This window comes from Stenella coeruleoalba (genome assembly GCF_951394435.1).
Source record: "Stenella coeruleoalba genome assembly, chromosome: 8".
NCBI lineage: Eukaryota > Metazoa > Chordata > Mammalia > Artiodactyla > Delphinidae > Stenella > Stenella coeruleoalba.
Genome location: NC_137154.1, coordinates 22,417,376 through 22,445,142, shown reverse-complemented (window position 1 = coordinate 22,445,142; position 27,767 = coordinate 22,417,376). Strand labels below are relative to the sequence as shown.

Genomic DNA, 27,767 nt, shown 5'->3' with positions numbered 1-27,767 from the left:
CATTGACTACATTTTCTTATTTTCTGTATTCTTGACCCTTAGGCATTTGGGGCCTTGACCCTGAAGAGACTGACCTCCTAGGGCTAGCTAATTCCTCGAGATAGCAAACAGCTCCTGTGAGAACACACCTTTGATACACAAACCAACCAATCTACAGCCACGGCCCCAACTATGTCTTCTATCAAACGCACACCCAAGCCAGTAGTCTCCCTGCCCTGAATCACCCCAGGACCAGGTACTGGACAGCTAGGGGCCACACCTGTAGCCCAGACCTGCCAAAATTATCCAAACTAGTCAACCCTATGCTTACTCAGCGTACCTACTCTGCCTCGCCCATTCCTTCCTGCGAAAACCCCAAGAAAGGCTCTGGGCCATGCTATTCCCTGGCCCCCCGCGCCTCCTGACCGACCCCGGTCCCCCTCCATGTGGCACTGCAAGGTGTTCCATGCCTCCTGCTTCTACAGATATGTGAGTAGAAACTTCTTTATGATCATCATGTTTGTACCTGCATGTCTCATCATTCCTGATAAAATTAAATCCCGGTCCATTTTAACTCAAATCTGACCCCTCCTGATGGATACACTAGGAGGACATTTGGGACTGGCATCAGACACACTGGCTTTTCTTACCCTCTTCCCAACCTCTGGGTTCTGCTTCACTCCGAGATAGCCTCTCCTACTGCAGATGGGCTTTCGTGTGAGGAAGGCGGGCCTGAGCATCCCCGGCTTCACTATCAGAACCGCTGCCGATTCCGGCAGAATGCTCATAGGGAAAGATCAGTTTGGCCCAGTTTGAGTCAGGTACAATCACGGGACAATCTCTGTGGGACACGGACGTCGGTCAGGATTGAGCCATCCACTCACCCCTGTGCCTGGGTGGGTGGACAGTGCTGGACAGCCACCACTGAGACCTATCATCGGCCTTCTGTGAATGGGGTTTGGACACCCAAACCTTGCCTCACCCTAAGGAAAGACGTTTGCAGGCAGCTGCTCATTACACAAAGTACTTCTGGGAAACCAGACAAGCACTGAATGAAGGAACTTCATTTGAGGTAGAAGCTAGGAGGTTTTTTCTGAGACAGGGTCAAGCCAACCCATTAACATGGTCTCTACAAACCATCCATCCTTGCCAATAGTAGGAGAACTACCCACCTAAACGAGCGCGTGAGGTGAAGGGCAGCGAACATTCGTCAGTGTTATTTCCTGAATGCCCTCTATGTGTCATGCAACCAGATGATTCTGTTCACGTGGATCTGGCTAAAGGAATGTTCAACCGTCCAGACACCCATGCCAGGCTTCCTGCTTCTAGTCAGTTTCTTATGGAATGCCATGGGAAGCCCAGCGAATGGGCTTTTGGAGATCTCCATCTGTGCGTCACAGAGAGTGGAAGGAAAAGAGAGGGGGATGAATTCATGACAAGGCTAAACTCAACCTGAGGGTGAGACCAGGGGCCCTCGACCTGGAGATAGTGGGCAGGTCTCCAGGGTCCATGAATGCTTGTCCTTGAATGTGAAAACTCGAGTGTTCATTGCCTACAGAAGGGATCCACAGCTTCCATCAGATTCTCAGTGGTTATGGCTCCAAACAGGTAAAGAACTGCCGTTTCGACAGTAGGTAGCTCAGCTTCCAGGAGACGGCAGACGGAGAGGAGCCTGGGGTTTTTTCTTGACTTCTCTAGCGTTTCACTGGGGGGATGGCGGGGAGAAGTAAGATTTCTCATCTCTACTTCAGTTCCAGTATTTTCCAAATGGAGCTAAAATCACAGAATGCCAAGTCCCTTGCAGAGTCCTGTGTGGTAGAGAAATCTGGGCCCAAGTCCTGATGAGGTCATTTACTAGCAGGGACTTCACCTCGATGAGCTGACTCCCTCGTTGATAAAGGGAGGATAATAACATTCACAGTCACTCCAACCCCTTTACAGTAGATGAAGCAATGAACGCAGAGAGCTTTCTACTTTGCTTCCCATTAGTAACCAAAGCCAGCATCATCCAGTCCTTCCTATTTGCCGTAACAGTGCGAAGTGCTTTTAGGTACATTATATCACTTAGTCTTCACAAAAGCGCTGTAGAGTAGGTATGATTATTATTCCCATTTAATTAAAACAAAACAAAACAAACCTTGGGGTGGGCAGGAACTGAGCTCAAGAGCATCCTCTTAGCCCGAAGTCCTGCCTCCTCCACCCACCCTCCCACCCCGTCCACACACCCCACCTGAGAAGCCGCCAAACAATGCGCTCAGAGCAGGCAGGCTCTTGCCACTGGGTGATCTGGAGGAGGAAGGGGGAACACCTTACACTGAGCCCCCAGGACTTGTCAGGCCCGTGACAGACGGTTCCGTCTGGTTAAACTCCTCGAAGAGCGCTTTCATCACAGCTCTCGCGACAAGCACCTGCTGATGTCAGCAGTGCTTGCTTTTGCTCTACGTGACGGACGGATACATGGAAGGTGGGCCGGTTCACAGGCCCGGTTTCAGGTCATCCCGTGCTGATGAGCTGAGCTAGGAACGAGGAAGCTGGGGTCGCCTTTACAAACGAGAGGCAGCACGGGCCTAAGGAAACGACTCGGGCTAAGGACAGAAGCTACAGAAGCGTGACCGGAATCATGAAGTTTTTAGAACTGTTATTTATTTCCAATCACTCCTACTTCTTCACCCTGAGTGGCTGCATTACATGAAGGAAGGGGCCTCTGGCTCCAAGGAGAAGGAAATGAGTTCCCATTTCAGACTTCCTTCGCTGCCAGGTGGTCCAGCAGGGCTGAGGGAGCTCGGGCAGGCTCTGGGCTCAGGGCAGGCAGGCACGCAGAGGGGGCCCTGCCCTGTGGGATCCGCCTGGCTTCTCTGACAGAGAAGCAGAACTGCTAGTGTCACCCACCTGACTCCCTGCGTGCATTCCAGAGCTGGAAATGAGCTCATCAGAGCAAAAGGAACTTATTAAGACGAGCACCACAATTTGGGCCTGAATTTTCTAATCAGCCAGACGGAGGCGGCTGACCAAGCAAACGCTCCCTCCTGCTGCCACGGGGTCATTAAGTCCCACACAGGAGCCTCGCGAGATCAGCAGCTTCTGCTCCATCTTTGGAAAGAGGAAAAAGCAGCGCGGGGGCCTGGCTGCTTCTGCCTGGTCCAACCGCGCCTTCTGGATAGCAGCCCCCACGTCCCCACCGCTGCCTGCTGCGAGGACGGCGTGTGCTGGGGGCCGGCTGGCCGCGTCACTTGCTGGCCACAGCGGAGAGCTGGTCCCGGATGCGGCCCAGCCCATCTAACATCGTGTCCAGGGTCTCCTTACTCAGCTCCACAGTGACAGCTGACACGGAGGGCTGCTCCCCACACAGACTGGGATCTTCCTGGATCTGAAAAGAGAACACTGCCCCAAAGTCAGAGCTGCCTCTCTTCGACCTGCAGGCCCCACCCCGTTCCGTCGAGCGAGAGTCGCAGCCCTGGAGTCACTCAGCAACTGGGGACAGGGAGGGAGCTGTCTCAGGGCCCCGGGCAGGGGTCGGAGAAGCCAGGCTCATTCACCCTCCCGCCCCCAACTCTCTCTGGGCACTCGAGTGAGGAAACATCCTGGGTTCATGCTGGTACTTTAGGCCGTGGGCTCTAGGGGTATGTAAGAATCCTCCGGGATGTAGGAAAAATATTACAGCCTCTACTTATATGTATTTGTATCTTTTTTTTTTTAAAGTAAGCCTTAGTAATAGTTAAAAACTTAGTTGTTAGAGGCACCCTTGCTCTTTCATTTTCTTACAGCTGTTGAGTTTCTGGGTGTCTGGTGGTTAAGTAAATACAGCATTATGCTACCTAGTTTTAACTAAACAAACCCTAAAAATGGGTATGTGGCTTAAAAAGACTCCTGAAAATAACTGTGAAGATAACACCAATGAAGAATGTGAACAATAAGATGAAGAACTGATACTTCTCCAACTGCTAATAGGAGCCCTTGTTCAGCACAGTACAAATGGCAACAGCCTAAGATTGGACAGGAATTTGGAAAAGTATACCAAAGTTCTCAAGAAGGCAACTGGAAATCTGAGTGCGTGCTTCTGTTGTTAAAGCCAAACCTTCCTGTAAGTGTCTAAGACAACCTTTAGGTGTCAGCAAATTATTTTGTAAATTTATATTTTGTGTTTGTCTTGTTTTAAAATTTCTAGTTTCGGTATATGTTTTATTATGACTGTACTACGTTAATACACATATACTTTCTAAATAAACACTGCATTTGGGGGTGCTAAATTTTTTTTATTTATGGGGTTGGAGATCCTAAAACTTGGAGTCTGGCATTTTTGCTGGCCCGCAGGGGCGCCGAGTCCCTGCTGCCCCTCCTTTCCTTCTAGTGAGCATGACAGTGGATGTACCTTCATCTGGAGCAGGCAGGTAGGGACGGCCATGCGGCTGATGCTGTCTGAGGAGGTTTTGATGTCCACCCTCCAGTCCAGGTCGACCAGGCGCGGCAGAGAGACTGTGTGGGGACAGCTCGGCTCAGTGCTCACGCCACCTGCGTTACTAAGCCTTTCCTCGACGACAGGCAGCTCCAAGGGCTGCACGTGGGTATGCGTGTGATCCACACAGCAAGCCTCTGAGGGAGACAGACAGACAGACAGGGCCCAAGACCCCACAGCAAGCCCCAGGCCTTCCTCACCACTGATCGTGGCCCCTGCACTTAGTGCAGATTCGTGGTGGTCAGCACCTCCAGCTTCTGCCTGAACACCCAACCCTCCAGATGTCCAGACAGAATGAGGAATGACGCAGGTGGAGAAGAGTGTGGCTGGAGTCTTAGGCAACGTGTAGCTTTGAGAATAGCGGAGAGAGCTTTTGTTTGAGAGACACACAGACTTGGCTCGAATGTGTGTTCTACCACCTGTCTAACCTCTGAGCCTCTGTTTGCTCACCTGTAAAATGGGGATGATCTCAGCCTAGCTCACAGGGCTGCTGGGAGGACTAAATGAGTTAATGCAGGTAGAGTCTGCGGCACTGTGACCGGCTCAGAGTGAGTTTAGTGACTGTTTATCAAACACCCACTTTTATTCTATCTTTCACACTAATTTCAATCATGGTTAATTTGTTTTCCAATGGAAATATAGTTATTTTAAGTACTTCACTTTCTGCTTAGGATATTTGTTTTTTAACAACATGCCTCTATTATACTAGGTTTATAACCAGAAAAGAAATTAAAAAGTGGAATTAAAAAGAAATACATAACAAACACTATTCGGTTTGGGATTAGGTTAATTCACTTTGACTTTAGTTAAAAACTCTGGTAGATTTAGGGCTGGGGCTGGGGAGGAGGGGGAAGGAGGAAGAGGCAGGTTTCTTGGTACTCACTCTGATTTGTTTGGGCTTCAGCTCTCCAAGTAGATCTGTTTAAGAGGGAAAGATAAGAAAAATATAATGGAAGAGGGATGCGAATTGAGTCTTCTGATAGTGAGGCCCATGGGCCTGGGCCTCTGCTCCTTCTGTGATCTTAAAACCTATAATCACCTCCTGACAGGAAAGGACCACAGAAATGCCTCCCTCCAAGGAGCAGTTTTTTGTTTGCTTGTTTTACGAAACTGAGTGATGTTAAGGCCATAGATGCTGTTAGTTTTCATGGCTTAGGAAAAGCAAGAAAAGGCTAAATGCACTGTAACTGTGCTATTGTTCTCAGAGACAAAGCAGAAAAGGTCAACTTATCCTCTTTTTACTGAGCATCTACTATGCAAAGTATGGCATCTTACGCAAAACACATCTAACAAAAGACGTGTCTGATGCTACACAAATCACGCCACAGTGAGATGCCGAGCAGAGTCATAGTAAACTGTGGTCACACAAGAGAAAGTTTCTAAATAAACAACAAAACGCTTGGGAAGTAAGCATTATCAGTTATTATTATCAGAGAGGTCTCTTCAAGCCTGCTGCTAACCAGTAGTTAATCAGTTCTGCTTAAATTGTATGTATCTAAAAGGATTTGCCCAGCTAGAAAATGTACAGAAAATTCACAAAAGAATAAAAGTGACCAATAACATGAAAAAGATATTTGACATCACTAGTACCAAAGATATATAAACTGAAATGAGGTACCATTTGCCATTTGTGAAACTGGGAATAAAAAGTAAAAAAACAAAACAAAACACCCTCAGTGCTAGTGATGGTGTCGGGAGAGTGGCACATCAACGTCCTCCCGGTGGAGGAGTAGCTGGTGCAATCTTTCTGACGGCAGACTTGATAAGAAAAACCCAAAGCCTCAATACCACCATTTACCAGTGAGGAAATAAGGAAGCACAATGTGGGCAAAGGTTCCACAATAAACTGTTCACTGCAGTGAAAACTGCCAATAGCCTAAATGTCCAACCCTAAGGAATTTATTAACTAAATTACACATAATTTCTTCATGTAATGGAATATATTTACCCAATAAGAATGATACTGAAGGTAAATATTTATCGCCCTGAAATATCATTAATGTTAATTCTATTAAATGAAAACAAGCAAGTTATAAAACGGCATGATCCCATTGTGTTAAAAACAAAAGCAAAACCAACCCTCTATGTGTAAATGGAAAAAATAAACCAGTCTCAAAAGGTTTCCCGTTAAGGAATTAAGACTACTAACCCTCTGGGTGGTGGGATTACGGTTTCCTTCTTTTTGCTTACCTGTGCTTGCTTTTCAAGAATAAGCATATTTCTTCCAGAACAGGAATAAAAAATACAAGCATTACAAGAAACTCCCAAGAAATAAGCACTTACATGTGTTCTAGGATGATTTTTGTCAGCAGGTTTTTGAGGTTTTGGTGGAAATTTTCAGGAAAGAGTGCCAGAATCGCCTCGGCGGAGGACAGGTCATGGAACACCACTAGCCTGGTGAGGCGGTGCAGAGCCTGGAGCAGCTGCAGGACAGACGGGGAGCCCTGGGTGGTGAGGGGCAGGGGGACAGGGGACAGGGCTCTACCTCCCCTGCTGGGAAGAGGGCCTGCCACAAACCGCCAGCGTCATTCAAGCTGAATCCCAGGAGTCCGGAGGCCCCTGGTACAGACGCTGATGCTCACGTGCCTCGGCCCACCTCCAAGCTCACCTGTTGCTTAGAAGACATGTAGCTGCCTGACTGAGGATGCTGTTAACCTGCCAGAAAGTCTCTGCTTGTGGGCAAAGGGTTAATAAATCCCCTTCCTTGTGCACGGACTCTGACCTTAAGCTAACTTTCTAGCCTGTTCCCCTCTTAATGTGAGAGAAGCAGAAAGTCAGCGGTGTTACTAGACAACGCTGCACCAGTCCCCTGCCTCTGGACCGCGAGGGCTGCAGAAACACCGGGGCCCGCGGCTTGGGCTTCCCTGAGTGTGGCTGCGCGGTCTGTGCCAGCACCCAAAGCCGTGCTTCCTGAATCGCTGCCAGAGGTCCTCGCTCCTGGGGAGTTGGGGCTTCTCATCCAGGCTGGCTGGACTGTCACGTCCTCACCCCTAGGCTGTCACCTGGTGGGGTGAGGCAGGCAAACAAACAGCTCCAGGCCGGCTGCGCGGACCTCCCTGTGGAAGGAATGCCTGGCGCTGCCCCGCTAGGACGCTGGATTCTACCCTGTGTCCTTCCAAGTGAATCTGCTGCTCAGCGGAACAGAACAGGACTCTCTGGAGGTAACTTTCTCCGCTTTAGGACTTTCCCGGATGCCACGGGAGGTTGCTCAGCTCAGAAAAGCACAACCCAGAGGCGAGGGGACAGTAAGCCTCTACTGGTGAAGGGTGGGAGTGAGTGGCTAAGTGCCCCACCCTCCCTGCCTTCCAGGGTGACAGTGCTGGGGCATTTGCCGACGTGGTTTCTTACAGGATCCCAACTGCAGACCCCGCAGCACTGACCGCTCCCTAACATATCCTTCTCCTGGCTTGTCTCTCTTCCCGGTCTGATTTTCCTCACTCCCTCCTTTGTGCTTTCTGGAATCACCTCCCAAGTAACTACTAGCAGCCAGGTCGTTGCCTCGCGGTCTACTTTTGAGGAACCCAAACTAAGACTCCAACTCACTTTCATAACCTTGCTGCTGCCTCTCACTTCAATGAGCCAAGCTCCAGATTAAAAAATAACAACAACAACATAGGTCTGCTTGGATGAATTACTGTTTTGGAAACACAGTTGCCATGGAAAGATAAGGCTGTGAGTGCCACATAACCATCCTTGTCCTCTTGGCCACCTGAGATCAGGTGAGGTCCAGCAGTACATCCTCCCTAATCATACTCAGGCCTCAGAGTTTCTGCCCAGCCATCCCTGAAAAGTCTGCCTAAGCTATCCAGCCAACAACTCATCAGCACTATTAAGTTACAACTTGGGAAAGAAAATCATAGCAAGGTTGGCTTTTGTCCATACTGTCTAGGTGAAAGTCTGAAAAGGAAATGGTCAGGAGCTCCGACTCTGGGTATACTTTTCCCATCCACGCCTCACTTATCACAAGGAAGTGAAGGTTCAAAGACAATGGCTTTTAAGTTCACTAACATTAAAAAAGAAAAAAGCATCTATTTTAAGTTTGCTATAAGGTCAACAGACACTTCAGGGGAAAAATTCCCTTGGATGCAGCAACAACTGGGAAGTCAAGGAAGAGACTAATGAGCCGCGAAGCCAGCGGCCAGAGGTCGTTTCTGACCCCACTTACTTGTTCTGCCTCCTCCTGGGTCACAGACAAGCTGGAACACGTAACATCCAAGAGCTTTTTCGAGCCAAGGGCTGAACTGGAAAAGCTCTCTTGGCACAGCTGTCTGACAACATCTTTCGAGGAGGCCTGGAAAAAAACAAAACGAGCAACAAACTCAGACTCTGAAAATACATTTTTTTTAGAACGTAATACTGTCTCCGTCATGGTGTGACACCTAAGAGGTGCATAGGACACTTCCAGTTCTGTGAAGATGACATAGATGTACTTTTCCCTATTTTTCCTGCTAAACACAACTACATTCCCTGGGCACTTTATACAAAACAAATGTAAGACGACTCTGAAAGGGGAGAAGAGAAGACAGACCTGCTACAGACCTCACGACAAAGGAATGACATGGCCATATTACGTTCTGAGCCTCTGGAACGTATTTAAATCTTCTATTTTAGCTGGCTTTCTCTGACACTGCTCAGGCGGCAGGACGAGCACGGTAGGGCTGGGGGTTGTCGCTTCATTACTACCAAATGGAGACAGAAGTCCAGCTCCCCTACTTGGTTCCTGCTCACACCCAAAAGTAGGGGTTCCTTGTAGCTACTGGGCAGGGGTGGAAGTTCTGGCTCCAGTAGTTTCCACTAATACTGTGGGGTGGTGGAACTTGTTACCAGCTCGTGGGGATGGAGGTCCAGCTCCCTACTTGGCCTCCTCTGACACCGCCCTGATGGGGGTGTTCGCTCTCAGACTTCGTTGACGTACAGTGGAGCGGGGACACACTTTTTTCAGTGGTGTTTTGGTGGAGTAGAGCAGTTATTGTCTAAAAGTCTTCTGTCTTCCTAAGCCACCCCTTTCTTGGTCTTTGGCTAGAGAGAGCAAGTATTTGTTGGAGTTTGTTTTCACCCACTGGCGTTCTGGGTGGCCCTCTTCTTCAGCTCGAAGTCTGGGATATAGGAACAAAAAGAAAAGCCACTGTCCGATGTGGCTGTAAATGTATATATATATGAGGAAATATTTAAGACAATTATATTATAAATAAGGGTAGGACTATAAAGGGATGACTTCACTGTAACTGGTAAAATGATGACACTGATATGTCACTGAGATTGTGATGTTATAGTAAATAAATGTAATAAGTTGAACAACCACTATAAGAGTTATAAAGAGAAATGAATTTTAAAACACTACAGATAAATCAAAATGGAATTGCAAAAAATGTTCAATTGATCAAATAACCCACAGGAAGGCAGTAAAAGTAAAGAACAAAAAATAAATAAAAGAACAAATAGAAAACAAAAAATAAAATGGCAAACTTAAGTTCTAATATTTCAATAATTACATTGGCTGTAAGTGGTCTAAATATACCAATTAAAAGAGAAATTGGCTGAGTGGATTAAAAAATATGACTCAGTTAAATGCTATCTACAAGAAACTCCCTTCAAACATAGTGACAGAGACAGATTAAAAGGAAAAGCATGGAAAAAGATAGATCATGCAAACACTAATCAGGAAAGCAAGGATGGCTACTTTAATATCAGATAAAGTAGACTTAACAGCAGAGAAAATTACCAGAGACAGAGAGGGACATTACCTAAAGGTAAATGGTTCTGTCAACCAGAAGACATCCTGAATGTGCATGCCCTCAGCAAGAGAGCTGCAAAATATGTGAAGCAAAAACAAACAGAACTGAAAGGAGAAATCGACAAATCTATAAATACAGTTGGAGTCTTCAACACCCCTCTTTCAACAATTGATAGAACAACTAGACAGGATTCAACAAGGACACAGAAGAACTCCACAACGCCATCAATCAATCTAATTGACATTTATGGAACACTACCCAGTAACAAGAGAATACACACTCTTTTCAAAAGCTCACTGAACACATACCAGATAGAGGATATTCTGAGCCAAAAAACAAACCTTAACAAACTTAAAAGAACTAAATCATACAGAGTGTGTTCTCAGTGATCACAATGGAATCACATTAGAAATCAATAAGATAACAAGAACATGTCCAAACATTTGGAAACTTAAACAACACACTTCTAAATAATCCACAGATTAAAAGGAAAGTTAAAAAAATTACACTGAATGAAAATGAAAAACACCACCAAAATTTGGGAATACGGCCAAGATGGTGCCGAGAGGGAAATTTACAGCATTAAATGCATATATTAGAAAAGAGGAAAAGTCTCAAATAAATAATCTAAGTCCTCATCTCAAGAACCTAGAAAAACAAGAGCATAATAAACCCAAAGGAATAAGGAAGGAAACAACAAAGGGCAGACACCAAAGAAACTGAAAACGTAAAAAAGGAGAAATCAATGGAACAAAGAACTAGTTCTTCGAAAATATCAATAAAATTAACAAACTTTTAGCAAGACTGACAAAATTAAAAAGAAAGGAGACACAAATTACCAATATCAGGAATGAAGCAGGTCATATCACTACAGACCCTGCAGATTTCAAAAAGAAAATAAGAGAATAACTACAAGCAACTCTATACACACAAATGTGACAGTTTAAATGAAGCGGATCAATTTCTCGAAAAACACAAACTACCATAACTCTCCCAATATAAAATTGAAAACGTGAGTAGTGCTATAACTGTTAAGGAAATTGAATTTGTAATTTTAAAACCCCCAGAAAAGAAATCACCAGACCCAGATGGTTTCACCGGAGAATTCTAACACACATTTAAAGAAAGAATTAACTAATTCTACACAATCTCTTCTAGAAAACAGAAAAGGAGGAAACACTTCCCAATTCATTTCAAAAAGCTAGGATTACCCTGACACTAAAATCAGACAAAGACTGTATAAAACAAAACAAAAAAACAACTACAGACCAATGTCCCTCATAAAAATAGAGGCAAAGATCCTTAACAACATACTAACAAACAGAATTCAGCAATATATAAAAAGGATTATTCACTATAACTAGGTGGAATTTATTCCAGGGATGCTAGGTCAGTTCAGTATTTGAAAATCTATGTGATCCACCATATTACCAGGCTCAAGGAGAAAATCATTGGATATCAATCAATGCAGAAAGAGCAGTTGACAAAATTCAACATCTATTCTTGATGAAAACTCTCATAAAATTAGGAATAGAGGGGAACTTCCATAACTTGACATAGAGCATCTACCAAAAAACCTAGAGAAAACATACTTAATGATGAAAGACTAAAGTTGGGAACAAGGCAAGGATGTGGGCTCTCACCACTGTTATTCCACATTGTGCTGAAAATTCTAGCCACTGAAATAAGGCAAGAGAAAGAAATAAAAGGTCTGCGGATCAGAAAGGAAGAAATAAAACTGTCCCTATTTGCAGGGACATGACTGTCTATGCGAAAGTCCCAAGAAATGTACAAAAAAATTATTAGAATAAGTGAGTTCAGCAGTTTGCAGATCCAAGATACACCTACTAAAATCAGATGTATTTCTACACACTAGCAATGAACATGTGGACACTGGAATTAAAAGTACAATATCATTTGCAATTGCTCAAAAAAAAAAGAGAGAAATACTTAGGTATAAATCTAACAAAACATGTACAGGACTTGTATACTGAAAATTATACAATACAGATAAAAGAAATCAAGGATCTAAATCAATGGGGAGACACATCATGATCATGGATTGGATGATCCAACACATTTAAGACATCAATTTGCTCCTAAATGATGTACAGATTTAACCCAATTCCTATGAAAATCTCAGCAAGTTTTTTTTTTTAAGATATATCCAAGATCATTCTAAAATTTATACAGGAAGGCAAAGAAACAAGAATAGCTAAAACAATTCTGATAAAGAATGAAGTAGGAGGAATCCATCTATCTGATTTCAAGACATTATATAGCTACGATAATCAAGACTGTATGGTATTCTCAGAGGGATAAACAAATAGATCAATGGAACAAACTAAAGAACCCTGAAGTAGACCCAGTAAATATGCCCAATTGATTCTTGACAAAGTTGCAAAAGCAATTCAATGGAGGAAAGAAAGCCCTTTTCAACAAATGATATTGGAACAAGGGGACATTCACAGGCCAAAAAAAAAAAAAATTCTCAAACTTTTCCACACACCTTATACAAAATTAATGCAAAATCAATCATGGACTTAAATGTTATATAAATGTAGGGACTTCCCTGGTGGCGCAGTGGTTAAGAATCCGCCTGCCAATGCAGGGGACACAGGTTAGAGCCCTGGTCTGGAAAGATCCCACATGCCGCAGAGCAACCAAGACTGTGCACCACAACTACTGAGCCTGCGCTCTAGAGCCCGCAAGCCACAACTACAGAAGCCCGCGTGCCTAGAGCCCATGCTCCTTAACAAGAGAAGCTACCGCAATGAGAAGCCCACGCACCGCAAAGAAGAGCAGCCCCCACTCGCCGCAACTAGAGAAAGCCTGCGCGCAGCAACGAAGACCCAACGCAGCCAAAAATAAAATAAATATTTTTTAAAATGTTATACAAATGTAAACTATAAAACTTTTAGATAAAAAGAGGGGAAAATTTGGAGAGCTATGGCTTCACAAAGAGTTCTTAAACTTTACACCAAAAGCGTAATTCATTAAAAAATCACAATTCATAAAAGGAAAAATTTTTGAAAAACTGTATTTCATCAAAATTAAAACATTTTTTGCTCTGCTAAAGCTCCTGTTATGGGTTGAACTGTGTCCCCCCTAAAAGTCATATATTGAAGTCATAACCCCCACTATCTGAAAATGTGATCTCATTTAGAAATAGGATTATTGCAGATATAGTCATATTTATATGACTATAAATACAGTCATATAAAAATATATGACAAAAAATATAAAGATGAGGTCATAGGGTGGACCCTAATCCAATATGACCGATGTCCTAATTAAAAGGGATAGTTTAGACACAAAAATGCAAACAGGGAGAACTTCATATGAAGATCAATGCAGAGATCTACAAGCCAAGATAAACTAAATATCACCAGAAACCACCAGAAGTTAGGAGAGAGGCACAGAACAATTTGTCCCTCAAAGCCCTCATTAGGAACCAACTTGGATGACACCTTGATCTCAGACTTCTCACCTCCAGAACTGGGACACAATACATTTCTGTTGTGTCAGCCACCAAGTCTGTAGTACTTTGTTACAGCAGACCTAGCAAATTAATACACCTTTGTGAAGAGGATGAAAAGACAGTTAAATACTAGGAAAGACTATGTGCAAACCACATATCTGACAAACGACCATTATCTAGAATATATAAAGAAATGCAAAAGTAAAAAAGCAAACAATGAAATTAGAATATGAGCAAAAGACATAAAGCAATATTCTGCTGAAGAAGATACACAGATGGTAAACAAGCATGCGAAAAGATGTCCAACATCATTAACCATTAGGGAACTCTGAATTAAAACCACAATGAGATATAAATACACACCTATCAGAATAGATCAAATAAAATATAGTGATGCCAATAAATGCTGGCGAGGATGGGGAGAAACTGGACCGTTCGTGCATTGCTGTTGGGAATGTGAAGTAGTACAGCCGCTCTGGAAAACAGCTTGGCAGCTTCATAAAAACAACAACAAAACCCTAAACATGTAACTACCAAATGATCCAGAACTGTTCTCCTGGGCATTCATTTCAGAGAAATAAAGACTTATGTTCATACAGAAATCTGTCTACAAATGTTTATAGCAGGTTTACTTGTAATAGCAAAAAACTGGAAACAATGTAGCTGTCATACCATAGAATACCACTTAGCAATAAAAAGGAAAGAACTATTAAAACACATAACATGGCTCCAGAAAATTGGGCTCAATGAAAAAAGCCAGTCCCAAAAGTTTACATATTATATGATTTCACTTATATAACTTTTTTTTTGGACTGTTTCATTGTTTGTGTATAGAAACAACTGATTTTATTTTATAGTATTTATTTTTGTTTTCGGCTGTGTTGGGTCTTCGTTGCTGTGCGTGGACTTTTAGTTGCAAGGAGCGGGGTCTACTCTTCCTTGTGGTGCACGGGATTCTCACTGCGGTGGCTTCTCTTGTTGTGGAGCACGGGCTCTAGGTGCACGGGTTTCAGTAGTTGTGGTACGTGAGCTCAGGAGTTGTGGCTCGCGGGCTCTAGAGCACAGGCTCAGTAGTTGTGGTGCACGGGCTGAGGTGTTCTGCAGCATGTGGAATCTTCCCAGAACAGGGACTGAACCCGTGCCCCCTGCATTGGCAGGCGGATTCCTAACCACTGCACCACTGGGGAAGTCCCTCACTTATATAACATTCTTGAAATGACAAAATTACAGAAATGAAGAACAAATTGGTGAATACCAGAGGTTACAAAAGGCGTGAGGGCAGAGGGGAAGGGGGTGTGGCTATAAAAGGGCAACATGAAGAACACTGTGGTGATGGAAAATGTTGTGAATCTTGACTATCAATGTCAATATCCTGGTTGTGATATCATACTATAGTTTTGCAAGATGTTACCATTGGGGAAAACTGAGTAATGGATAAATGGGATCTTTCTGTATTGTTTCTTGCAACTGCCTGTAAACCTATATCTCAAAATTAAAAGTTTATGTAATTTTTTTAAAAAGAAAGTACATAGGACAATAGGAGTGCAAATGAATGAACTACTGCTACATAATAGCAAACAAAAGAAGCCAGACACACACACAAAATATGCCCTATTATTCCATTTATGTGAAGTTCAAATGTGAGCAATATTAAATTGACATATTAGAAGTAAAGATAGTGGTTACTGTTGGGGAGCAGAGTGAGGGAAATAACAAAAGGACAACAGAGACTTCTGCCGTAATGGTAACATTTCATTGTTTGACTGTGGTGGTGGTAATAAATCATTAAACGGTGCACTTATAATCTGTGCACTTCTTTTGTATGTGTGTTACACATTAATAATGATTTTTATAAGTGTATTAAAGAAAAAAAGCCCATAGAACGAAGAGGGATTGGGGTGGGGGTTGGGGGTAGAGCAGCCACAGGAAGGGTGAAAAGGCACTGGGTTGGGAGTTGAGAGCTCTAGGTTTCCAGTCCCAGCTTTACTACATTTATTAATTCATAGAACAGCTATTTATTGAGCACATGCTGTATGCCAGGTGTGGAGGATACGCTTGTTATGCATACATTTGTGAATAACAGAGTAGATGCCCGTAGAGATTGGAGAATACAAGTGAACACTGGGAAGGCGGTTAAAACGAAAGAAGGACCATTATGTGGACCAATGATGATGCTGTGCCATGAACTGCTGAGTGTAATCAACTCAACCCTCTTCGTCTGGAGTTCTTTTAAAAATTAATTAATTAATTAATTTTTGGTTGTGTTGGGTCTTCGTTTCTGTGCGAGGGCTTTCTCTAGTTGTGGCGAGCGGGGGCCACTCTTCATTGCGGTGCGCGGGCCTCTCACTGTCGCGGCCTCTCTTGTTGCGGAGTACAGGCTCCGGACGCGCAGGCTCAGTAGTTGTGGCTCAAGGGCCCAGTTGCTCCGCAGCATGTGGGATCTTCCCAGACCAGGGCTCGAACCCGTGTCCCCTGCACTGGCAGGCGTATTCTCAACCACTGCACCACCAGGGAAGCCCCGTCTGGAGTCTTTTTTAAAATACAAGGTCCCTCGTGGATCTCACGTTCTTGTGAGAAAAAGGCAGACAACAGGCAACCAGGTGCATAATGTCATCTAGTGACAAGTTCTACGAAGGACGATAAAGCCGCCGCTTCTTCTATAGGGAAAGTCATAAATTAAGCAAAAAATTCCAGTCTCGTACAGAGCCATATGAAGTACATCCCTTCCATCCTCACAATTTTTCAAATGATTGTCAGGAGAGTGTTTTGGCCCTCACACAGGTCACAGCAAATAAAAAAACCCAGGAGGGCTTCCCTGGTGGCGCAGTGGTTGAGAGTCCGCCTGCCGATGCAGGGGACGCGGGTTCGTGTCCAGGTCCGGGAAGATCCCACATGCCGCGGAGCGGTTGGGTCCGTGAGCTATGGCCGCTGAGCCTGCGCGTCCGGAGCCTGTGCTCCGCAACGGGAGAGGCCACAATAGTGAGAGGCCCGCGTACCACAAAAACAAACAAACAAACCCAGGACTCAAGAGAATATAGAAGGCACACTTGACTCAGGGGGCGGACGCAGAGGAGAGAACTGGAGAGCGCAGATGGGCTGCGGGATGAAATGGGGAACTGGCAACGCGGATTTAGAGATTACCACCCCAACGCACCAACCCCGAAAGCCAGCCCCCGAAGCTATTGGTAGGGAACATTTGTACAGCGCCTTCAGGTCCATTGTCTTGTTTCCTCACTATCCTGTCAAAGTGGTATTAATTTTGTTCGTACTTTCAAAAAGCTCGGAAAAGCGCAACAACCTGCTAGGAGTCACAGTGAGAGGCAGCGGCAGCGTCGTGGCTCCAAATCGGGGTCCATTTATTCCCAATTCCTGCTCTGTGCAAAGTCTCGGAGACAAAGGGCTACCTCGCGCTGTCCCCACCCCTCTCATTTACCTTCAGCAGGCTCTGGAGAGCTGCAAAGACCTCCGCCGTCAGCGCGGCCATCTTCCCCGAGTCACGTGACCTAGCTACGCGGAGAAGCACGGTCGGGAGACTCCGACAGCAGCGCGGGGCATGCCGGGGGCTGTAGTCCTTTAGGGTGGCGGGAGCTGCCTGGCTCTTGGCACTACGGGATGGGGAGGAGTCGAGTAGGGCGCGGAGGCTGGATAGCTCAGCGCGGGGACTCTAGGACCGTGGGGTTTGGAGGACGCGGGTGCTGGATGGTTTTCGGGGGGGGGGGGGGGGGAAATTGGCTTGGCTTGGCTTGGCTACTTACCAGGGCAGGGGAAACTGATTTTCTCTTGACTCGTGGGTGGGCTGGCTAATTGGGGGAATGCATTTGCAGGCTTGACAAGCGCCTTAGCTGTTCTGGAGTGATCTTCGTACCTGGCCTCTTAGAATTAAAGTAGCTGTGCACATCATTGCAATTCTTGGAATTTACCCCCAACCCCGCCTGTCTTGAAGAATGTAAAATTGATTTCATGTGTAACAGTTTCCTTTGTGTCTCTGGGGTAGGTAGGAGCTGGTATTATTAACCTTATCCAGATGAGGAAAGGGTGTTGATGACTTTCTCTAGTCCAAGGGGAGATCGGTTTTGATGAGTAGGTGAGGAAGTGTTTGGGACAAAGAGTAGAAAGGGAATCCAACGAAAGATATTACCTAACTAGGTTCCTCTTACACCTATAGTGGGGATGGGAGGGGTAGTTCATGGAAATGATTTAATTCATTTATTCAACAAGATAATTACAACGAATGTAAGGATGGTTTTGAGTGAGCAGTCCAGGACTCTGATTTGCCCAGTGATCAGAGGTCCTACCTCGGAACAGACTCAAACTGTAAAGTCCTGGAACTTGGTTTTACGGAACCTATCTCCTCTGCCTTCTAACCCCAGCCTCTGACATTTCCCCTATGCATCTTTAGGATCTAGTTGGTTCTTTCTTTTTCCATACCCAGTTCCTTAGCAAAATTTGGCTTGAAACAGGTTCTGATAAATTCAAACTAGAGGAAGAATGTCTAATTGTGCGAGTCCGGGAATTGGTCATTTGTTTTTCTGCCTCCTACTCTCCCCCTTCTTTTCTCTCTCCCATTTTCTGTGAGGATGTTGTCCAGCCCCAGGAAAATAAACCCAGGTTGTCTGAGGATGAACCCATATCTGAACTAGAAGACTTTAGACCCACCTTGTCCTGATCCCAGCTCTCTTTCTTGGCCTCTCCCTCTTCTCTTCTTCCAGGACCACATGGCTTGATTCTTGTTTTCTGCCATAAGTCCCTGTAAGCCCTAGGGTGACTCCTGCCTGTATTCATAGGGCCAGCCCAGTGCCTTGATTGAAGTAAATGTTTTCTTTCTTTTTTTTTTTTTTAACATCTTTATTGGAGTATAATTGCTTTACAATGGTGTATTAGTTTCTGCTTTGTAACAAAGTGAATCAATTATACATATGTTCCCATATTCCCTCCCTCTTGCGTCTCCCTCCCTCCCACCCTCCCTATCCCACCCCTCTAGGTGGCCACAAAGCACTGAGCTGATCTCCCTGTGCCATGCGACTGCTTCCCACTAGCTATCTATTTTACGTTTGGTAGTGTATATATGTCCATGCCACTCTCTCACAGCTTACCCTTCCCCTCCCCATATCCTCAAGTCCATTCTCTAGTAGGTGTAAATGTTTTCTTAAATAAACAAAAACCCCTCAAAAGTGGTTAGACTAAAATTACTTTCTGTGACTTTTCTGCAGGGTTATTACCTTATTATTTGCAGGTCTGTGCCTTCTTGTCTTACTTTGGTCACCAGCCTCCAAGATGGTTCCCAGTGACCCCTGCCTCCTGGTACTCATCCTTGTATCGTCCCCTCCCTTGTTGTGCCAGGATTAGTCTCTGTGACCAATAGCAGGTGGCAGAAGTGGTGGTATGTCACATCTAAGATTAGTTGTAAACGAATTAGTTTAACTTTTGCAATTAGTTAACTGCAGCTTCTGGGTACTCTCTTTCGTCTGCTCTCTTTTTCTTGAATCTCTTGCTCCGGGGAAAACAAGCTGCCATGTTATGAACAGTCCTCTAGAGAGTCCCGTGTGGTGAAAAACTGAAGCCTCCGGCCAATAGCCAGCAAGAAACTAAGGCCTGCCAACGGCCCCATTACTGAGTTTGGAAGCAGATTCTTCAGCCCTGGTAGAGCCTTGAGATGACAGTAGCCTTGGCCAACATCTTGACTACAACCTCATGAGAGATTCTGAGGCAGAACCACCCAGCTAAAACACTCCTGGCTCTCTGGCCTTCAAAAACTGTGTGATTATGAGTGTTCGTGGTTTTAAGTTGCTAAGCTTTGAGGTAATTTGTTACAGAGCAATAATAACTATTTCATGTAGGCAGAAAAGTATAGGGGCTTTAGAATTCAACCTAAGTTCGAATCCCACATGTAACTCTACATGTTATTAACTTAACCTTGAACAAATTCTTGAAAATTCTCTGAGCCTCTTGAACTTCAACTGAAGCTGATGTTGATCCAAAAAATGATGTGGATCACACCTACCTGCCCCAGTGGGAGGGTACCCAGCTCTCCTTGCCCTGGAGGGCAGGCATGAAAGGAGAGGAAACCCTGGGCTCCATCAGTGCCAGGCAGGGCCTGCAGCCCTGCACCAGGTCATCCCATTGTTCTAGGACTGCCCGCATTGCCACTGCCATGTTGCATCTAAAGGTTTGTCTATGGCCTGGAGAGCTTCCAGCAATTCCTCAGCCATAAACATTTATGTGGGAAAGAACAGAACAGAATGTTAATTTCCATGATTTGGTCTCACTACCTGGGTTTTGTTAGGCCTTGTCTGATTTCTTTCCAATTCTGGGTATATGGACGTGTGCTTGCTTTCATTTATGTAATAAATTTGTATTATTAACTAAATGTATTAAATAGATTTATTTAATAAATATACCACACTCCATTTTAAGGCTCTTACACTTAATGATTTATTTACTTCCCATAACAATCCTGTGTGATACACACACACACACACACACACAGTACTATAATTTTCCCATTTTACATATGGGGAAACCGAGGCACAGAGAAGTTAAGTAACTTGTCCAAGGTCACACAGCTAAAATTTTGGCAGAGCCCAGGTTCAAACTTGAGCAGTTTGGTTCCAGAGTCTATGCTGTTAACTACCAAGCTCTACGTGTCTCCTTGTCTTGCTATAGCTGAAAACTCATGCTTCTTCTGTCTGGATGTGTGACTACCTTCTCCAGGAGGCAAGAAAAATCTAATGGTATTCATGGACAATCAACCCAGTGGTATGGTAAGAGAAAAGATGATGAGTGGAAGGCGTAACTTGGGCTTTGGAAAAAGATCAAGTTTCAATTTCTGGCTCCTGTGTGCTTCTGGCGAGTTATTTCATCGCTGAACCTCAGTTTCCTCATCTGTAAGTTACGAACAACAATAATAAAAATACGTTTGACCATTAGAGGGAGCTCAGGGATGACTTGTACCCAAAATGGGGATGGATTATTTATATCGAGACTTGGTTCTAGCCATTGGCAGCACTGAAGGGTAGAGCTATCCAGTGCTCTCAGAAGGAGTTGGCATTAGGGTGATCAACCAACCATCTCAGTTTGCCTGGGACAGGGGACTCCCCATGCCAACAGTGGGATAGTCCTGGGTAAACCAAGCTAGTTGGTCACCCTCGTTTGAGCCCTGTGCCTTTGAGGAAACCATCCTTTTAGAGCTCTTGTCCTGTCTTCTCCAGTGGGGCTATGGTGAAAAGAGTGACATGGATAAAGAGTTTCTTTTTAATAGAAGGTAATTAAGGGCAGCAATCTTAGTTTTGAGGTTCTTTCTTTGGTAATGACTTTTCTGAGATGTAATTCACATATACAGTTTACCCACTTACAGTGTAACAATCCAATGGATTTTAGTGTAGTCACAGAGTTATGTAACCATAACCACAGCCAATTTTAGAACATATTTTATCACCCCCAAAAGAAAAACTATACCCTTTAGCTATCATCCTGCCAACTCTCTTCATCACACCCAGCCCTAAGGCAACTTCTAATCTCTTTTCTATACCTATAGATTTGCCTAGTTCTGGACATTTCATATAAATGGAATCTTATGAAATGTGATCTTTTAATTAATTTCTTCCACTCAGCCTAATGTTTTCCTGGGCTGTCCTAATGTTCTTATGGCCTGTGTCAGTGCGTCATTCCTTCTGACTGTTGAGTAATTTCCATTGTGGAAACACCACATTTTGCGTATCCATTCATCATTTGATGGACATTTGGGTTGTTTCTGCCTTTTGGCTATTGTGAATAATGCTGCTGTGAACACTCTCAGACAAGCTTTTGTGTAGATTTATGTTTTCATTTCTCTTGGGGTATATACCCAGGAGTGAAATTGCTGGGTCATATGGTAACTCTGTGTTTAACTTTTTGAAGACTTGCCAGACTGTTTCCCAACATGGTCGCACCATTTTTCATTCCCATCAGCAACGTCTGCGGGTTCCAATTTCCCACATCCTTACCAACACTTGTTATTATCTGTCTTTTTGATGATACCATCCTAGTAGGTGTGAAGTGGTATCTCATTATAAGCAATCTTGTTTTGAAGTTGCGTTTGCATGGTAAGCACTTTTGGTCACTTAGACCTATACTTATGTTCATTGGAGGTGACTGATGGAGATTATGGGGGCTTAAGCCCTCGGTCTGCCATTTATCAGAGGAATGCCAGCAGTGGGTGGATTGGCCAAGGGACCATGGTCTTTGAGGGAGAGCCCCCCTCTTTTCTGGTTTCCCTTTTCCTCACCCCCATTTCATGGACTGAGGTGAGGACAGGTATCCAGGGAGACCGGGCTGCTCGTCATTTTTGATCTTACACCGCCTGCTCCAACTCAAGGAGGGCTGTGAAGTGGCCTGATCAGCTCACCGGAGGCTGCAGGCAAACAGAGGCCAGTAGATCTGCAAACGACAGGCGTGCCCTGGCTGGGGAATGCCCTGTGTGTCCAGACCAGGCATCACAAGCTGCATGACTCAAGACTCGCTTTGCACTAACAGTGCCTTGGGAAACACTGTTTCAAAATTGGGAAATCTGACATAAAAATCCAGGTTTCTGGGTTGCTTTAAAGACTGACAGGCCTGGCCATGCCATTGCCACATTTCCACGCTGCCACAGTTGCCCGGAGCTGAGGCCTGGCTGCTCCCAAACACTGGCTCAGGTGCTCAATGGGTATATATTGGTGCCCAGTTTCCTTAATGGGGCCTAATGGGGCCAACGTAGGCCATAGTAGGTGGCAAGGCTGAATTGGGGTATTCGAGATCCTGGGTTTCCAGCCATCCTCATACCCTCTCCTCATGAATCTAAGCAAATCGCAGGTATGAGCATCTAATTTGTCATTCATGCTTCTTGAGCAATCTTTACAGGCCAAGTAACGTTCTATGAATTTTACATGTATTAACTCATTTAATCCCCACAGTAATCCAAGGATGATCCCAGTTTACAGGTGGGAAAACTAAGACTCAGAGGAAAAAAAACCCTCGCAATCTATGAGTCATTAGTGGCGGAACCAGGATTTAAAGGCAGGAGCCTCACTTTGTGAGCTTGATCATAACGGAGTGTCTGGCCGGTGAGGGGGTCCCGTGGATACTACCACATAACGATTCATCTGGCCTTACCAACTGCAGCTGACACGCCACGTGGCCGGGCATCAGTCCAGGCCAGGTGCCCCCTCATTAAAGCTGAGAGTTGGAGTGTTTGAAGAGATGATAGCTGTGATTCTTTTCAGCTCTAACTTGTGGTGAGTCTCTGAAAACTGGTAAGAGAAGAGGAGAGGGAGAGGGGAGGGGCACTTGGCAGTTCGCCATGCCTAGAAGACTAGCACGGACCCAGGTCACTCCTGACGGGATACCCCTGGCCCCCACTGCAGAACACCATGGGCTGGGAGTCTGAAGTTGTTCTCCCAGCTCTGACTGGCCTGGTGAATGTGTTAGCAAAGTCCAGAGCACACCAGACCCAGGAGGGCACTGTGGCCTCGTTTCCCGTTTCCCGTCCTCCTGTCCCCAGGAATAACACAGAAGTGGCTGGTAACACACAGCATTGTGCTCACACACAGAGGGCCTCTTTGTTTCCGGATACACAGAGAGGAGGCTGTAACAATGGCCTTGAATGGCACGTTGCTCTCCTTTCTCCAACGTTACACTTGTTTTTTTCAGTCCTGGAATCAGTTAAACAATGATTTCCTGCGGAGGGTGTCAGCTTTTCATCTTTTCCATCTGCTCCCCCGCTGGTCCTCAGGGCCCAGGGCGGTGGGAACCGAGTGGAGAGCCAGCCCCAGGGACAGCTGGGCACCGTGGAAATGTCACCTTCTCGGAAGGCTGAAAGGCAGTGGTACCTCGCCTCTCCCCTGCCAGGTGGGGCCTGCCCTGGAGGAAGGAACCAGACCAGGTAACAGGAGAGAGGCTGAGAGCTGCTGGCGGGGAGCGGGGGCTGGAGATCATGGCTGAAGGTCTGGCCCGAGGAGGATGGGTTTCTGCTTTCAAGATACCCCGTTTGCTTGAGAGCCACTGTCTGCTGGTAAACAAATAAAGAGGCAAAAGCAACTGAGGTCAAGTTCTGCCACGTCCCGAGTAGGGAAGCACTCTTCCCCTCTGACCCCCATTCCATGCCTCTGATGTCTCTGGGTGACCAGAAACTTCAGGGTCCATGTGGGTTTGTTGAGAAGACTAGTTCTCTACTAATAGCTGTCGGAATTAAGCTCTTATTCTACATGTTGTCTATGTATGTGTATGACTGTACGTATCTGACTGTACCGCTAGCAATTATAGCAAACACTTACACAATGCGCTCTCTGTTCTTGGTTGATTCAAACCCAGGCAGTCTGGTTCTAGAATCTGTGCTTTGCATCATCATGTGTCTTGTGTAATGTTCCTTGCAATAAACCGAGGTTATTGCAAGGTTTCACCCTGAGGGGCACTGACCTATAATGCTAACTGTGTGTAACTATGTATATGCTAACTATCGTGTCAGGCAAGGTCCTAAATGTTTTGCATCTATTTCCTCATTTATTCCACATAATAACTCTACGGTACTTTAATCATCTCCATTTTATAGATGAGGAAATTGAAGTAACAGAGATATTAAGTAACTTGCCCAGGGTCACACAGCTGTCAGGTGGCAGAGTCAGGATTTGAACTCGGTTTTCTCTGGAGCTGACTCTAAAGCTTGCCCAGCCCTGTGGCTGGTTTGGAGTTAGTTTCCTTCTCTGGGTCATGAGGTATGGAGGGCGGTGTTCTGGCCATGGCTTTGTAGGACATCAGCACTTGCGTTGTCAGCTCCAGGAGCGCAGAAGCTCTTAAATGGTTTGCCTGTCGTCCTTAGATTTGCCGAGCTTGAGGAAGATGGAATTGTCCAACGGTGACAGGGAAGGAATTTAGAATGATAATAATTGCTCAATGAATGCCGTTGCTTACCTGGCCAGAGACAGGCTAAGCTGCCACGTATGTAGGAGAACAGATGTTAAATAAGCAGGAGTCACCAGGTGTATTCAGGAAGCCAACTTTATTCGTGTCTGTCACTGCCCCTGAATTTTTTTGTGGCATCCCACTCTTTCCTTGCCCTGGGATGAAAATTAGGGCAGGTCCTTGACTCTTCTGGTTACCTTTCTAGTTCCAGCACTGTCTCAGGTCAGTAATTGATACATCCAGGTCTGTGCAATAACCCAGACCTTCAAACTTCCTTCCCAGTGGATCCTCCTCCAGTGGGGCCTGGAGCTGGGAAAGGGGGTCAGTGGTCAGTTTCTTGCTTCCCCCCTTGTGCTTCCATCTGGCTGACTGGGGATTCTGGCCCCTGGCGGGGAGAGGAGCAGGAAGTTCTTACCTGGTTGACACTGTGGGAAGCTGGCATCCCACTGGCTGGGCCTGGTGGGTGTGAAACCTGCTTCTTTATCTCTTGGTACAGTTTTGTGGCTACTTCAGAGAACACCCTCCTTCCTTAACTGTGGAGATTTCTAAGCTGCTGGTCCCTTGAAGCAGGTGCCTAAGACTCTTTCCTTAGCTTCCCAGAATCTGAGCAGTCTGTATTAGTCAGCTAGGGCTGCCAAAACAAATAACACAAACTAGGTGGCTTAAACCACAAATTTATGTGCTCACAGTTCTGAGGGCTAGGAGTCCGAGATCAAGGTGTGAGTAGGGCTGGTTTCGCCTGAGGCCTCTCTCCTTGGCGTGTAGACGGCATCTTCTCCCTGTGTCCTCACGTGGCCTTTGCTCTGTGTATGTGCATCCCTGGTGTCTCTTTGTGTGTCCAGATCCCTCTTTTTGTAAAGATTGGACTGGGGCCCACTCTACAGGCTTCATTTTAACTTAATCACCGCTTTAAAGCCCTGTCAGCAAATATAGCTACATTCTGAGGTTCTGGGGATTAGGGCTTCAACATATGAATTTGGGGGCACACAATTTAGCCATAACAGATGCTGTCAGCTTCTTTCTTTCTTTTTTTTTTTTTTTTGGATGCTAGTTCCCTGACCAGGGTTTGAACCTGGGCCCCCTTGGACTGAGTCCTAACCACTGGACTGCCAGGGAATTCCCAGCTGTCAGTTTCTTTCTGTGGAAGTTTCTTCCTGGTGGTTGTTCTTAAAGGATCTACACAACACACAAGGTTGCCTGTTGCACACCTCTGGCTTATAGAAAATACTCAACTCCCCTCTCCCCTGGCCAAAACAAAGCCCCCCCTCCCACTCCAGCTGGCCACCCATCTCTCCTGCATCCTCAGTTTCTAAGGCATGATTTAGACACCAGCCCCTGATGACATCCAAGCTCCAGGGACACAGTGCCTTTGAGATCACTCCTGAGAAGTAACGACTGGGCAGTTGGGACTTGGAGGGTACCTACTGCTCACTCCAAAATTCCTCCTCTGCTCTCCCACAGTTTTCCCCATCCAACCCTTCTTTGTGGGCTGGAGGTGGTCGGATAAGGGGGAGAGGGTTTTCTTTCACGAGTCCTACATGATGGTGTCATAGCTCACTTTGGAATGCATAATCCATTGTCTTGTGGCTTCAGCAGAAACAGAGACTAAAATCATTTTTTTCATCCTGCTACACATACAGCATCTCCTTTAATTTTCATGAAGATCCCTATGAGAAAGGTAATATTATCCATGTACAGCTGAAGGAGAAGAATCTGCAGCTCAGAAAGCTTAGGGAACTTACCCACGTTAGATTGTTCAGCTAGCAGAGAAAAGGGGTGTAGATTGCAGCTTTAATCCACTTTACTAACCCTTCTCTGGGCCTTCACCACTCTGGGTTCTTAGAGCTTTTACCTGCCGAATTTTGTTCTGTGCTGGTAAAAATTTCCTTTTAAGTAGAATGTTGTAAAGATAAAAAGGTGAAATCCTTGTTTGTGCTCCAGTTGTAACATAGGGGCTGGTGCCAGGGGTGACAAGTACACCAGGAAGGTTCACAGGTCCAGTGTGAGATTAGCTCTAGGTACCAAAAGATCTCTGCTTGAAACCCTTGCCCCTCCCCCAGTATAATTTAATCAGTGGAACCATGACATGGGTGGAATATATTTTTTTTGTAGAAGTGCATCAAAGCAATATTGTGTTCTGAAAACCTTATTCGAGGCAGAAGGGGCCATATCATCTCACCTTCTGTCTCCTAGGAGGTACTCTACCTAACAAAGACCTTAAAATATAAAGATTTTTTAAAATTTTATTTTATATTGGAGTATAGTTGATTTACAATGTTGTATTAGTTTCAGGTGTACAGCAAAGTGATTCAGTTATACATATATCCATTCTTTTTCAGATTCTTTTCCCATATAGGTTATTACAGAGTACTGAGTAGAATTCCCTGTGCTACACAGTAGGTCCTTGTCAATTATCTATTTTATATATAGTAGCGTGTATAGGTTAATCCCAAACTCCTAATTTATTTTTAAGAAACCTTTTTTTTGTATAGACTTTTAATTATTTTCTTTAAATATAAAAAGTCCAGGCCTGCCATTGCCCATCCTTGCACAATTTCCTAGGAAAGCGAGGATGAAAAATGTGTCTGGCAGCTGTTCAGAAGTTGCGTGCTAAGGCTGTGTCCAGGGTCCATTGGAGGCAGCCCGGTGCTGGGCTGGGCTGGGCTGGGTGGCATCGGGGGCCCAGGGGACTGGACTGGGATGGGCTGGGGCTGCAGCTGACTTGGACCAGGGAGGAAGCGGATGATGATATTCCTGTTCATCCACTGAGCAATTATTTAATGAACAACTATTATGTCCAAGGCCTTTGTGGGCACTCTGCCAGGAAGGGATGGGTCATTGAATGGGGCCCTGGAAAAAGTGAAGTCCGAGCTTCTCTCTGGGTTCTCAGAGGAAGACAAAACGCTAGAAGGAGGGTGTTTCAGGTGGAGGGAATGGAAAAGCATCATGTGCTTGGAGGCCAGCAGATGGCTTGGAATGGCCAGAGATCAAGGGTGAGGGTGCAGCAGCAGGGACAGGGAGAAGGGAGAAGCTGGGAGATTACACCTGAGGCTGGAGAGGGAGGGCCCAAGTGGGAACCCAACAGGGCTTTCAACAGAGAAGCCCCCAAGTGGGTTTGCCTTGTCGAGGCAGGACAGGGATGCATTGGAGAAGTGGAGGGGTCAGCATTCTGGGAGCCGGGCAAGACAGCATGAAGGGCCAAACC

The 27,767-nt window shown here is 45.4% G+C and overlaps 2 protein-coding genes across 3 annotated transcripts in view; one reads left to right on the top strand and one right to left on the bottom strand.

Annotated features, from left to right (window-relative positions):
• Positions 1 to 330: 330 nt before the first annotated feature.
• Positions 331 to 17,230, bottom strand: COMMD9 (COMM domain containing 9). 2 transcript variants are annotated; one of them, XM_079928233.1, is made up of 6 exons: positions 17,082 to 17,230; positions 8,598 to 8,723; positions 6,716 to 6,855; positions 5,316 to 5,350; positions 4,349 to 4,569; positions 331 to 3,346 (listed from the first exon to the last, which is right to left on the bottom strand). In XM_079928233.1, the coding sequence occupies exons 1-6, from the start codon at positions 17,130 to 17,132 to the stop codon at positions 3,206 to 3,208; spliced, it is 714 nt and encodes a 237-aa protein (XP_079784359.1). In that variant the 5' UTR covers positions 17,133 to 17,230; the 3' UTR covers positions 331 to 3,205. The 2 variants fall into 2 exon arrangements, with proteins under 2 accessions (XP_079784359.1, XP_079784360.1); XM_079928234.1 differs by having other exon boundaries at positions 2,177 to 3,346; positions 4,349 to 4,452; positions 17,082 to 17,217.
• A 6,101-nt stretch (positions 17,231 to 23,331) lies between these two features.
• PRR5L (proline rich 5 like) overlaps positions 23,332 to 27,767 on the top strand; it is a 144,607-nt gene continuing 140,171 nt past the window's right edge. The window contains exon 1 of the mRNA XM_079928420.1: positions 23,332 to 23,546. The gene's annotated coding sequence lies outside the window, so the exon portion shown is untranslated. The remainder of the gene's footprint in view (positions 23,547 to 27,767) is intronic.